The 13,510-nt window shown below is 37.2% G+C and overlaps 1 protein-coding gene across 1 annotated transcript; it reads right to left on the bottom strand.

The window, feature by feature from the left end:
- Positions 1 to 5,893: 5,893 nt before the first annotated feature.
- On the bottom strand, positions 5,894 to 13,260 carry LOC109211688 (dehydration-responsive element-binding protein 1F-like). The gene is made up of 3 exons (XM_019375253.1): positions 13,144 to 13,260; positions 7,271 to 7,335; positions 5,894 to 6,128 (listed from the first exon to the last, which is right to left on the bottom strand). The coding sequence occupies exons 1-3, from the start codon at positions 13,258 to 13,260 to the stop codon at positions 5,894 to 5,896; spliced, it is 417 nt and encodes a 138-aa protein (XP_019230798.1).
- Between the last annotated feature and the right edge of the window lie 250 nt (positions 13,261 to 13,510).

Raw genomic sequence — 13,510 nt, forward strand, 5'->3', positions numbered from 1 at the left:
CTGAAAAATTGCCACTTTATCCTGTATCGGCTGAAAGATCGCCATTTGTATTTACATTTTTGCACGGCTGAAATATCGCCGCTTCATTTAAGTCTTGCATGGGCTGAAAGATCGCCAAATTGTCCAAAGGCGTCATTGTTCAGAGGCACCATTTTTCATAGCCCGAGAACGCCATGCAAAGGCCTGAGGACCCCCTTCTTTATCTTTTGCATATCATTATTCAAAGGTATCATGGTTCGGAGGCATCATCCTCATAGCCCGAGAACATCATTTCATAGCCTGCGAATCCTTTATTATACGCTTCATGTCCCAAGACGTCATCCTAGCCGTCCGAAGACGAGCATTTCATGGTCCAATGGAAACTTGCATCACGTTTAAATTTGTGCACAACATATGTTTTCATTGCTCACTTGCAGGTACACCGGCCAACAACGGCCGTCTTAGCAGGAGCGATCCCGCTCAGGTTCCCGCAGCCTATCAATCCCTGACCGTCCTTCCCAACCTGAATATCGCGTCCGTCTTTCGAAATCTCCATCGGCACGTTCCGCCAACGGATTCCCGAACTACATATGGCCTGATTCCTGTAAGACCAGGGATATGTAGGCAGCTCATAAACCAGAGCTCGGTCAAAATTCTTCAAATCGTTTCATTCGGTCAAAATTGGCCATCATATCTTTACCCGACAACTCTTTCATCCTTCTCGGGTAAAGAGGGACAGCTGTTGATACCCGATTTTCCCCATGTATTTTAATATACTCAAAATAGTCTCAAAATAGCATGTACATGCATATATAAGCATGCCCAAGAATTTTGGTATTTTCCCTTATTTTTAAAGTTTTTAAAAGCAATTTATTGTCCATTTTAGCAGTACAAAATCAATAATTGTCCCAAGAAATTATCCTTTTTGTGATTAACCTATTTTTATTCTCATATTTACACCAAGATATAATTAAGATAATTTTTGCATATTTTTTACGCATTTGTTTGGTATTTTTAAAGCTAAGTTGCATATAGTTGCAATTATAGCCTATTTTTACGATTAGCAGCATTTTACAATTGTAAAATCATTTCCAGTATTTTTTTATTAATATTTATACGTTATTAATTAGTCCAGTACCTTTAATTTGTATTAAAATCTTTTTTAACTATCTTATAAAAAATAAAAGAGAGAAAATTGGCTATTTAACAAACAGCCCTTTATTATTTCAATCCTAGCCAATTTAACCACACACCCCATCAGATTTAATTGACCCAATACCCAATTAAACTCACCCCAGCCCAATCCCTAATATAACCTGGCCCAACCCCGATTTAATCTGAGCCGTTGATCAAATAAGATCAACGGCCCAAATTACCTTTCCTTAATTAAAGTTCTAACTACCCCCGCTGACCCCTCATTCTTCACCGTCTCTCATCTCTCTACTCTCTCTCTCTATCTCTAGTCTCTTCTAGAGACTTCTGTCTCTTCCCCTTCTCCGACGAATCCCTTCATCTTCTCCGGCGACCTTCTCAACCGGAGACCATGGATTCCTCACCCTCTGCCTCGTATGGTTCTCTCATGCCGGCAAATGTCATCCCTAAGGCCCTCGAAGGGCGAGGACCCGTCTACTTACACCCATGGTGTTCCTGTTTGCTTCAGGCCTCCGAAGTTTGATTTCGAGTGAGGCCTGTGACCTTTGAGGCTCGAACCAGTAACGTTTGAGGTTCTTCTTATCTTCTCTGAGGTTTTCTTTGAAACCCTAATGTTTGGAACCTCCGATTCTTTTAGATTTACAGTAGATCTACGCATATTACGAGTTATTATGATGTTTCCTTTAAAAAACTTTCTATTTTTCTGAACGGACTTTCACTTTTAACTAGGGTTCCGAAACCCTTTCTCAAAATGGTTTTCTTTATCGATTTTTAACACTATCTCATGATTTTCCTTCATATTCACCATTGTTGAAGTCTTTTCCTTGTGATTGGGTCAGTATATGTGTTTGATTATCATGGATGGCTTGAAATTCTAGTGATTCTACTCTGTTTACCCATTAGGGTTTATGGCTCTTCGTCTCCTTTGGATGTATCATGTCTACTCTATTGATTCGTACTAGTATCTGTGTGAAACCCTAATTTTTAGACTTAGAACCCTGAAAGCTGCTCTTTTTTCCTGTGTGCTTGCATTTGCGTTCATGTTTCACTAATCTTTACCCTATGCTGTTTGTCTTTGGGTTCATCTCGCATCCCTGACTCACATGCCTCCTAATGTTATATACCAGGGTTTCTGATTTTCGTCTAATGTGTGTTTATTACCTTTAAATCAGTATTAGTTTGCCACTTTGAATCCTTGAATGATTGTGACTAGTACTTTACTGATTTTGTGTATTTTCCTTTAACCATGATACTTGCCTTAGAACTCTTTGCTGATTTTATGTATTTTCCTTTAACTGTGATACTTGACTTAACACTCTTCACTGATTTTGTGAATTTCCTTACTTGTTGACATCTGCCTGAACTGATAACTGATTCCCTACGATACTAGGGGATCTCTTACTGATTTTCAAAATGATACTCTACCTTATTTTATGTGCAAGCATGTCGCCAATTGATTCTTACTTTCCTTAATTCATATGTTCTCTACTTGGTCCTAATCACACACCTTATTCTTTACTACTCTATGTATGATTGAAATTAGTCTTTCAATTAGTCTCTTTCCTTATTTGTCACCCTGGTAGCCATTTGAACTAGGACTCCCCAATTAAAGGGGAGTACTTACATTGATTGGGATTCTGATTGTATTTACTTCCATAATTACACTACACTTTACTTCTTACCTTATTTTTCTACTCGTTTCCAGAACTATAAATACTCTACTCTTTCATTAACACACATCACTGAATACTCTCAATTCTACATTCTCTTGTGCTCTTTCTCTCTTGCTCTTTTGCTCTATTGCTGTTCTCTGCTCTTGCCTATTATTAGCCGGCTGTAAGCCAAGGCTAATATTGCGTTATCACTTTGTCTTTGCATCCTGCTCTTGCTCTCTTACTGGTATGTCCTAGTTTCAATTCAAAGCTCCAACAACAATGTGATTCTCTATTTGTTTCAGTTCTTACTATCTCTAGTTTGCTTCTATTTGTGGTTCTCTTGCGAATCTGTAATTAAAATGTATTACTAGCATGTTATTATCTCTTCCCTTCCCTTTGGATTAGTATACCCCCTTTATGTGTGTTTCCAAGCATGACTTGCATACTTATCCCAAATCCCTATCACCCCTCTATGTGGTTGTTCTTCATATCTGTGTTTTTCCTATGACTATGCCTGAAAGTGTTTGAGCTAGTCCTAGGCCTTCGCTGGGTTACAGTTTTGTCCTATGTGTCCCTAACCCCACTATCCCTGTTTGTGTTTGCTGGACCTGCCTTGGTTTTGTGGTCTTTGGCTGTGTATGAATCTATTTTTTGAGGTGCTGTGTCTAGATTGTTGCTTATTACTTTATTCTCTTTTCAAAAAAATAAATAAATTGTTTTACTAAACAGACTCTCTTTGTTTTACGAAATGTTTTAAGTGAAATTCCTTTCAACAACTGTCAAAACATTTTCGAACTCTCTTGCACTTCACTTTATTCCTAGATACTTAAGTTCCACCCCCTCAGTGTGAGCACTGCTTTGGGGACCTCCTGAGTACCCTCTGAACTCTGACACACTGAGGCTGGTATCTCCACACTGCACATGTTTAACTCCTGGTTACTAAGTCTGGACGTGAGCATGGCCCAAGAGCCCTCGAGGTCCTTAGGAAACTTTGGCACACCCAAGCTATGAAAGGCTATTTTGGCAGTAAAGTTTGGAGGATTTGGGCCTACTGAAGGCTCCCTATAGAATAACTTTTTATTTTTTTATTTCATTACTGTAATTCAGATACTACTGGTTTGTAATAATTTGTAAATGAATGATTGGGGGCTGAATAGTGAATATGGGGGAGGGGTATGCATGTTTATTTCTTTGGGTAGAAAACATGTTTATAGGTTTTTATTTACCTATTTGCGCAATAAATAACCTGCTTAGGACATGCATTTCATATGTTAGAAATCCTGTTTTAGGTCTTTTATTCTCAGCATGTTATTGTACTCACTTCGTAATCTTAATTATTAACAAACTGTCGTTACTGCATTGGCATAGTAGAGATCATGTTTTAGGAACTCTTCTGTGCATTAGACATCCTGCTGCTTAGAGATTTATACTTATCTGGATTGCAATTGTGAAAACGCCTATTAGCATGCTTAATCCAATAATACAAGTACTATGCGTATCCTTTCTTTTTAAATCAGAATCAAATATGCATGTCCACTCTCTAAGACAATCAGACAATGTATATGACGCCTAGGCAAACTTTAGGCCTAATAAGAATTGATTAATCATGTGGTTACCAGTTTAAAACTAATTAGCCTCTTTTAATTTTGAACTCTGCTGCTCCCATTCTTATTTTTGATTCTCCGAACTTCACTCTGTTTTACTAAACTCTCACCCTACTTTGAAATGATCTCGAAATTGTGTATCTGTTCTACTATGTTTTCTACTAGGTTACCCTTTTCTGCCCAGAATCGTGCTATTATTTTCAAAATATTTATCCTACGTCTCGTCAAGTTAATGTATCTCCATGCCTTTACTCTATTTACAAATAATGTTTTAGTGATTTTATCTATATTTTCACTAACTCCTAAACTGCTGTATACTTCTAAATCCTACTACTGTCCCAAGTCGTATTTTTGAAAACTAGCATTTTTTCAAATCAGTTAGTCTTAATTAAGCTTCTGCTTTCACTGAAACTCACTGTTTTATTTCAACATTCCGGCTTTTAAAACTCTTGTCTTTGAGACCTTAAATGTGTTTGAGATGTTCTAATTATGAGCTCACTTGTGGAGGGATCTGTGAGCCTCTATGTGCCTTTGTATGTTCCCCTTATGTGCAATCCTATTTGTTATGTATGTCGCTTAGCATTTTTGCCTTTAAACTTAAGGGTTCAGCCTAGTCCCCACCACGTAGGAATAGTGGTCCTAAATACCCTCCAGGACTTATAGGACGGGACGGGTAATAGCACGCAATAAGTATTCGTGACCAACTCACGCGTTTAATAACCTTTATGGGGTGGGAAGGGTAGAATATGGATATGATGCCCACGCGATAACACCACGTGTATAAATGGTTACCGGGTGTTGTGTGGGGTGATCCATATTGATTATAAACCTAGGACCCCCCTTTCCCTTTATTTGTTTTTTTTTTTCATTTATTGTTTAAATCTTTTCTTAAAATTTCTGCCCTCTTTATCTCTCCTCAAATTTCCATTTTTACTTGCAATATTATGTGAAAACTCCCTCTATTTGAACCCTTATTTGCTTACTTGTTAAGTGAAGTCACAATTGTAACATGGCCGGGAACCACACTAGTGGATCTTGGGGGGTGCCTAACACCTTCCCCTCGAGATAATTTCTAGCCCTTACCCAAACTCTGGTTTTCAAATCCCAAAAGGGAAAAGAGTTGTCCTCCCAAATGTCGTAAACCAGATTTTGCCTTTAAGAAGAAAAAGGGGGCATCGACAAGTGGTGCTCCTGCTGGCCTTCCTTGCAATACCGTTTCATACCATGTTTTGGCCATATCCTCTAGTTTGTATGCTGCGAGCTCCACGGCTCTCTCACTAGAACATCCAAGAGCACATAATGCCTTAAGTGTCTCATCCAGGAAACTTTGAGGATCTGCTGAATTATCGGAACTTGTGAATTTTGGTGATTTCAATTTCAGAAACTCTTGTAGGGATACTTTGTTATTTCCGAAAGTTCGAGTTTGTGCAGGTGCTTGTGTCAGTAAAGTATCCTGAGGAGCTGAACTTCCTCCCTGAGTAGGCACCATTGCCTCTAACACATTCAATAACCTTGCCACTGCATCTGCAGGTAAGGCAACAGTAGGTACAACAGTTGGCACTGGTGTGGAGCGTTCTGAACTCCCTGCTCTTGCACTTGATCTGGCATAACAGCTTGGGGTTGACCCGTGTTCCCAACTTGAGGTTGAGGAGCAGTCTGTCTTCTAGTTTGATGAACCCCAACTTGACCGCCACCCCGAGTAGCACCACGTCCAGCACCACGTCCAGCACCACGTCCCCTGTTTTTGGACCATCCCAAAAATTTTCCTGTCTCAAATCAACAACCAAACATCCTAATATCATACCAAATAATTGGTAACTTGTCAATTAACCAATACAAGTCTCCACCATAACTAAACCACTAAGTAACCACTAGAAATACTAATTTATCCCCAACTTTGATAAATGAGAATGATACTCAACATAAGACTATAATAACAAAAGAATAATCATGACACTAAAATAATGACTATGGAGCGACTATAATAGTTCAATGAAAAGACCATAACAATAAATAAAATCTCCGCCCACGCGAACAAGTGCGAGGCTCACCAAGAACTATCAACCTGTGCGCTCTAATTAACGAAATCCTCGCCTGCGTCAACTGCTGTGTCTGTAAAAAAATTAGCGGGGAATGAGTCGCTAGCACAGTGAGTAATAACACTTAACCACAACCGTTTTATTTGGGACAAGTCAGAAACATGCTAGTATCTCAAAGAAAAAATACATAAAAATGCCCTTTCAGAAACTACAAATAATTTTCAGTCTCATCATGTTTTTCTTGTAGTATAATACAATTAACAATCTAGTAATAAGCTCGGTAACCACTTTATAATATCAATATTCACATTTTGGGAGGTTTCAATGAATGGATCATGTAATCGATATAACTGTAAACTTCTTTGCAAGAAGTCAAATATAACGGTAGTCCCTACTCGAGAGAAATCGGTAACGGTATGCTAGTTCTACCTTCCACTAGCAAGGGCTATAACGGTAATTTGTAATTACAAGGTGCACCAGGTCTAACGAACCCGCCGTTAGCTATGGGATCCTTCAATATCTACTCCCATTTATACTTGTCTCTATAATCCGTATATACTCATAAAAAATATTTTAAAACAATATAGGGCATTTCGGTTCTTATCAAATCTTATAATTTCTTTTCGGTAACAGTAAATTCAAGTAACGGTAAAACAGATCTAGTGACAACGAAAATATTTAAAACCACGGTATTCATCTCAAATAACTATTTCGGTATCATATCAAGTAAAAAACTTGTCCCACATGCAACTCAAATTAATCGGTAACATATTCATATTAAAAATAATGTGTAAATCATGCAGGTTATGAAAACACAAATTGCGGTAAGATTACTACTCACAGTACTCGTGCCGAAATTCCAAATGCTTCACCTTGAGCAATTCGTACAACTTCCTCCAATTCAATCTATAATTACCTAATACCAGTCTCATGTTAATTTCTATGTTTAGGCTAATTCATAGCTAATTTAGAATACCCAACCCTCGAGGTTCCACATTTGACTCTTAATTCGCCGAATTATATTTACCCACATATGAGTAATTACTAATCTATCAACTCCAACCTATTCATATAATTTACCCAGAATAATTCTTATTGGTATTTAATTTCATATACCTTGTGAAACCCTTCAAATATATGAACTGAGATACAAAGAATTACCAGAAGAAAAGAACCCAGATGAGAAATTCGAGTTTTACCCGTAAAAACCAGTACGTATTTAAGTTTTCTCAAGGTTTGGTTCCAGCCTTTTTTTCCTCTTCTTCTTCTCCTCCTCTTTTTGAACTTCGTTTTCTGCGTTCTGAAGTAGAACCCTTTTTTCCGTTTTCCTTTCTTTCATTTGTGTTGATATAGTTACATTTTATGGGTTTGGGCCCATTTTGTGAAATCCTTATTCTTTTTTTTTGTTTATTTGTTTTTTTTATAGTTAGTTTCTTATATTATTATTATGCTAATGACCAATACACCCTTATAAAAAAATATAGGGTATTACACCCTTCCATCCCTCTATTTTGTCTGTGTGAGTCTTGTCTATTTGTTCTGTTGCTATTTTCATTATCTAGGTTATTTTAGGGTTGTAACTCAAATTTTAGGTTTTTTGTCTTGTTGTCCAAACTTTCCATCCTTTATTCAATGAAATATAGATTGTCCTGTTGTGTCATTCTGTGCTTAATCCTGTTCCTGCTAGTTCTAGTAACATGACATGCATGCAGAATTTTTGGCCAGATTCTAGAAAACTGATTTAGTCTTGAATTGGATAATTGAGAAAAAGACACTTTTGAGAATGAATAAATAGTCGAAACACTTTGGAATTAATCTCGATTAAAATTCATGTGGAACTAGAATAGTCATACCCGTGGAGGTTAGTGATCTTTACCTTCAAATCATTGTGAATGTCGGGTTTGAGAAAATCAATTGAAGTTTGTTGGAAAGTTTGACATTAATGGATGAAAAGTGTCTTTCAACCACGACACACTAAGAAGACAGACATGCTCGTCAATGCTGTGATCGCGAAAGGATACTATGTTTGACGTTCTCGAGGCTGGGAGGCCCTTTTTCTGCTACCCAAACACTTTATACCCTTCGCTACCCCTTTTGAGCCTGTATTATTTTCTTTGACCACCCTATTTTGGAATCAAGTTTCGAGTTAAAAGTAAAAAAAAAAGATGAAATGAAAAAATCCATGCCCCAAGAGTATAAACTGAGGCAACTCTTAGAAGCTCAAGTGAAAAAAAAGAGAGAAAAAATATCAGTCAAAGATTCATGCCCCCTAAAATAAAAGTCGGGGCAACTTGTTTTGGAAACAAAAGAAAAAAAAAGTGAAGAAAAGAAAAAAGAAAAAAAGAAGAAGAAGAAAGACAAAGTAAAAGAAAGAAAGATGAAAAAAAATAGTTAGGTCAGATGTTTGAACTACGTTGGACCTGATTCCTTTAAAAAGGATACGTAGGCAGCCTTACACGGTTCAGTCCAACCAAACAAGAATTCAAAAAAATTTCCAGCATCTAAAACTGGGGCATGAGTTTGTGTTAGTTTTTTGAAAGAGTCGATTCCAAGAGTTGTAAGTCTACAACCCCCTCATTTTGAGTCTACTTTGAGCCTTCATGCCGTCCTTTCTTTGCAACCCTATCCAAAAGCCTTCCCTAGAAGACCTCCCGATAAGCCTTCAAGAATGCCAAGAGAAGCATGCAATGAGAAATGGTTGTCACGCGAAATAGAACATTGTCAAGTTGCTCACACAAGAAAGCAAAAGAAAAAGAAAAATAAAGAAGAAAAAAATGAGAAAGTCTTACTAGTGAAAACCCTCACGGGCATTGTAAGACGACGGTAAGTAGAGATAAACAAATGAGAGAGACTTGTTGGTGAAAATCCCTCAGGGCATCACTAGCCGAAAGTGAGTCGTGAAGCTGATACAAAGAATTGGCATGAACAAGCCCGACTTCAAAGGTCATAAGAATGGTAAAGGGAAGATTTGATCAGTTTGATAGCTCAGGCTGTTAAGTCCAAAATGCATGTCATGATCATTAAGGCTAGTTACTAGGAAAAAAAATCAACTCATCTTTCTTCTTTCCTGCCCGACAGGGGCATTTCTTGTTAATATTATTTCTTTGCATCATTGTGTCCTTCACTCTGAGTCAATCCTTGTCTAAACAAGAAAGAAAAGATTTCAAAATCTGCTATCGGCTTTTTAGTTGCACAAAGTAAATTTGGCCAGCACACTCAGTTGTTACAGTCTACATGCCTTGAGGATTCATGCAAAGGCTCCCCCAAAAGACTCTTGTCAGCCTATTTGGCTAAAGCAAGCAAAGAAGACCGAAAGATTGATTACGGGTTCCCTGTAGTACTGAATAGAGACTATGAAGTGTGCACATCATGCAAAAGGCACTTACCATTTGCGATTCTCTTAGATAGACAAATTTCTCCAAAGGCAAAAGCCATTCAAGATATCAGAAAAGGTTATCTAAGAAAAGAAATCTCTTTTTTGAGATAAGGCTGATCGAACCACAAAACACAAATGGCACTGGGAGCGAAACAATCATGGTTGATACAAAAAGTAAAGGTCTCTTGAAAGCAACAATAGAGTCTCCCACCAGTGCAACCAACTACCAAGGCAGTCGGTCTTCCAAAGGCTGCATGATCACAAAGCCAAGCTGCCCAAGACTCAAGGCCACAAACCGACCACCACTTTTAAAACTGACAAAATTTTCTTTGTTTGAAATAGGAACAAATCTGTACCGGAAAAGTGGTTCACAAAAAAAGGAAAAAAAAGAAAAAAAGGGAAAAAAGGATGAAAAAAAGAAGAAAAGAAAAAAGAAACGAAGATAACAGCCGACAAAGGGAAGTTTCTCAAATCTTTGCCGTTATTTGTCTTGCTGGTATGCATAAAATCATGTCATTGTCTTGCTGGTGTGCATAAAATCATGTCATTGCTATTCGCATTTTCCTCCTAGGGTAATACTTCCTAGTCTGATGGATTTTCCTCCAATAAAAATCTTAGTCTGATGAATCATTCTACTAAGATAAAAAGCCCTAGTCTAATGAATTTTCTCCTAGGATAAACGTCTTAGTCTGATGAATCTTTCTTCTAAGATAAAAAGCCCTAGTCTGATGAATTTTCTCTTAGGATAAACATCTTAGTCTGATGAATCTTTCTTCTAAGATAAATAAAACCTAGTCTAATGAATTTTCTCCTAGGATAGAAATCTTAGTCTGATGAATCTTTCTCTTAAGATAACAAAAAAAAATACAAACCTAGTCTGATGAATCTTTCTCCTAGGATAAACGTCTTAGTCTCATGAATCTTTCTCCTAAGATGAGAGAACTTAGTCTGATGAATCGTTCTCCTAAGATGAGAGAACCTAGTCTGATGAATCTTTCTCCTATGATAGAAGTCTTAGTTCGATGAATTTTTCTCCTAAGATAAATAAAACCTAGTCTGATGAACTTTCTTCTAGGATAGAAGTCTTAGTTTGATGAATTTTTCTCCTAAGATAAATAAAACCTAGTCCGATGAACTTTCTTCTAGGATAGAAGTCTTAGTTTGATGAATTTTTCTCCTAGGATAAATAAAACCTAGTCCGATGAACTTTCTTCAAAGATAGAAATCTTAGTCAGATGAATCTTTCTCATAAGATAAAAAAAAACCTAGTCTGATGAATTTTCTCCTAGGATAATTAAAAGTTAAAAAAAAAGTTTGGATTTTTTTAAAAAAAAGAAAAGAAAAGAAAAAAGGGTCAGTTTTAGCTTCCTTAAGTTATTAATCTTTAGGTAATCTCAAGTTCAGGAGTCCCGCCTGGAGAATAGGGTGGATTTTTAGTTTTCTTAAATTGTTAATTTTTAGCTTTCTTCGAGTTGAGGGGTCTTGCCTTGAGAATAGCATCAATCTTTATTTTTCTTAAGTTGTTAGTCATTAGTCTTACTTGAGTTCAGGGTTCCCGCCCGTAGAATATGGTCAATTTTAGTTTTTTTAAGTTGTTAATCTTTAGTTTCCTTAAGTTTAGGGGTCCCGCCTGGAAAATAAGTCAGCTTTTAATTTTCTTACGTTATTAATCTTTAGCATTCCTTTAGTTCAGGGTCCCTGTCTGGAGAATATGGTCAGTTTTTAGTTTCCTTAAGTTGTTAGTCTTTAGTTTTTCTTAAAGTTCAAGGGTCCCGCCTGGAGAATAATTATTAGTTTCCTTAAGTTTTCAATCTCTAGTTTTTCTTTAGTTCAGGGGTCCCGCCTGGAGAATAGGGTCAATGTTAGTTTCCTTAAGTTTTCAATCTCTAGTTTTTCTTTAGTTCGGGGGCCCGCCTGGAGAATGAGGTCAGTTTTTAGTTTCCTCAAGTTGTTAGTCTTTCCAACATAGGGTCTCCACTCCCTAGTCTCTTTTTTCCAGGGTACACCAATCCCGACCTTTTAGTGCTTTCAATAATGAAGTAGTATAGAGTTTTGGTACCAATAACTCACGAAATTATCCTAGCGAAAATGGGGTAGAAAAAATTCGTTCGTTTGTTTGTTTTGGTACGTGAGCAGCTTATACCTCGAGGCACATGGTTCGAGATGAACAAAAGAAGTCTCAAGCCAAAATAGAGAGAAGAAAAGGAAAAGAAGTGAATTCAAAGCGCAGAAGCGGAGAAAAGATGTGAACTGCTTAAGACATAACTGAAGTCACAAGCACTGCATTCCCCGTTTTTATCAGAAGAAGTCGTAGAAGAATGAACTAGCACCTGCAGCTAGCAAGCATCAATGTTCAAATTAAAAGTCTCCATGAAGAACCATTCAAGACTCAAGATCAAGTTTCAAAAAACTTATGGATAGGAATTTTGTAACTCATAGCTGATAGGCTTGTTTAGTTCTTTTAGATTTTGATTTTGATGTAATAACAGGACCACGGACCGGAGCCTCGACGGAACCTCACTCGACTCTCTCATCCTCTCCACATACTCCATCACTTCATTCACTTCAGGACTGCACGTGGCATGATTCCTTTTATAGCCAAGGATATGTAGGCAGCTCAGATACCAGGTCTCGGTCACAATCTTTTATCCATATTTCTTCTCTTTTGAACAAGTGTCGGGTCATAAATCAATTACGTTGCTTACTTGTTTCTTTGCTCAAAAATACTTCGTGTTTTCAAGTAAAGAGGGGCAGCTGTAAGCACGTAAGTTTTGACCCGCACTGGTTTTAAGAGTTATTTTTAGTATTCGTAGTATTTTTAGTATCTATTTGATTTTATAGAATTTTAGTATATTTTTATCTTTTATTTTAACTTTTAAACATAAAATTGAAAATACAAAAATAACTTCACTTTAATATTTAGTTTTATTTTAGAAGTCTTTTCTAATTAACTAAGAGTAATGTTATATTTTCATAAGTACTTCAAATTATTTTTACGAGAAGGTTTGGGTTTTTAGTTAATGAATTTTTAGTTTTCTAAGAGTTGAATAACTCGAAATTGGGCCAATTGGGGGCTCATTTTCAGATTTTAATGGCCCAGCAAGACAAAAGCTCATTCTTCTCAATCTTTTTCAGCCCAAACCCTTTTCTCACCCATCAAACCCCTCCCTTAATCATAGCCCCTGATCTACTTTCATCCAATGGCCTACATTTCTTCTTCCTATCACATAAAATACTCCTAGAACCTAAATCAAAAGAGGACCTAATTCCTAAAGCTTCTGCCGCCACCCTCAACAAAAATGCTCCTACAATTCCTCTAACCTAGCAGCAGCTTAAACATCTCTAGGTGAATTTGACACTGGACGAGGCAGAGAGTCGATGAGATAAGGGAAATTGAGAATGGCGGAAATTCCTTTGATAGCCAATGCAGCCACATCATGTGCTCTAGCGGCCATTTCTGTTGTAGGATAAGTGCCAAGCCAAATACGTGACTTTTTACTAGGTTCACGAATATAGATACCCATTTTCCAAAATTTCTCATTCTAACTCCTCTGTAAACTTGATTTTGTACTCTGTTCTCACTGTTGATCGTCTCTCTTTTCCGCTTCGTTGGCCGCTTCTTCTCTTCTGGTAATTCCTTTGACGAGTCAAAAATCAATTGTGCATGGACTAAGAAGACAATTGAAGGGCTTAATTTATGGGTGT

The sequence above is a fragment of the Nicotiana attenuata genome, unplaced genomic scaffold (genome assembly GCF_001879085.1).
Source record: "Nicotiana attenuata strain UT unplaced genomic scaffold, NIATTr2, whole genome shotgun sequence".
NCBI classification, from domain to species: Eukaryota; Viridiplantae; Streptophyta; class Magnoliopsida; order Solanales; family Solanaceae; genus Nicotiana; species Nicotiana attenuata.

What these genes read in the sequence shown, in the direction of transcription:
- LOC109211688 (XM_019375253.1), bottom strand. Translation starts at nt 13,260, where the DNA reads ATGGCCGCTAGAGCACATGATGTGGCTGCATTGGCTATCAAAGGAATT. An exon ending in TGTCAAATTCACCTAGAGAT is followed by an intron (nt 7,336 to 13,143) that starts GTTTAAGCTGCT and finishes AGGTAATTATAG; the next exon opens with ATTGAATTGGAGGAAGTTGT. An exon ending in GGAATTTCGGCACGAGTACT is followed by an intron (nt 6,129 to 7,270) that starts GTGAGTAGTAAT and finishes GTCCAAAAACAG; the next exon opens with GGGACGTGGTGCTGGACGTG.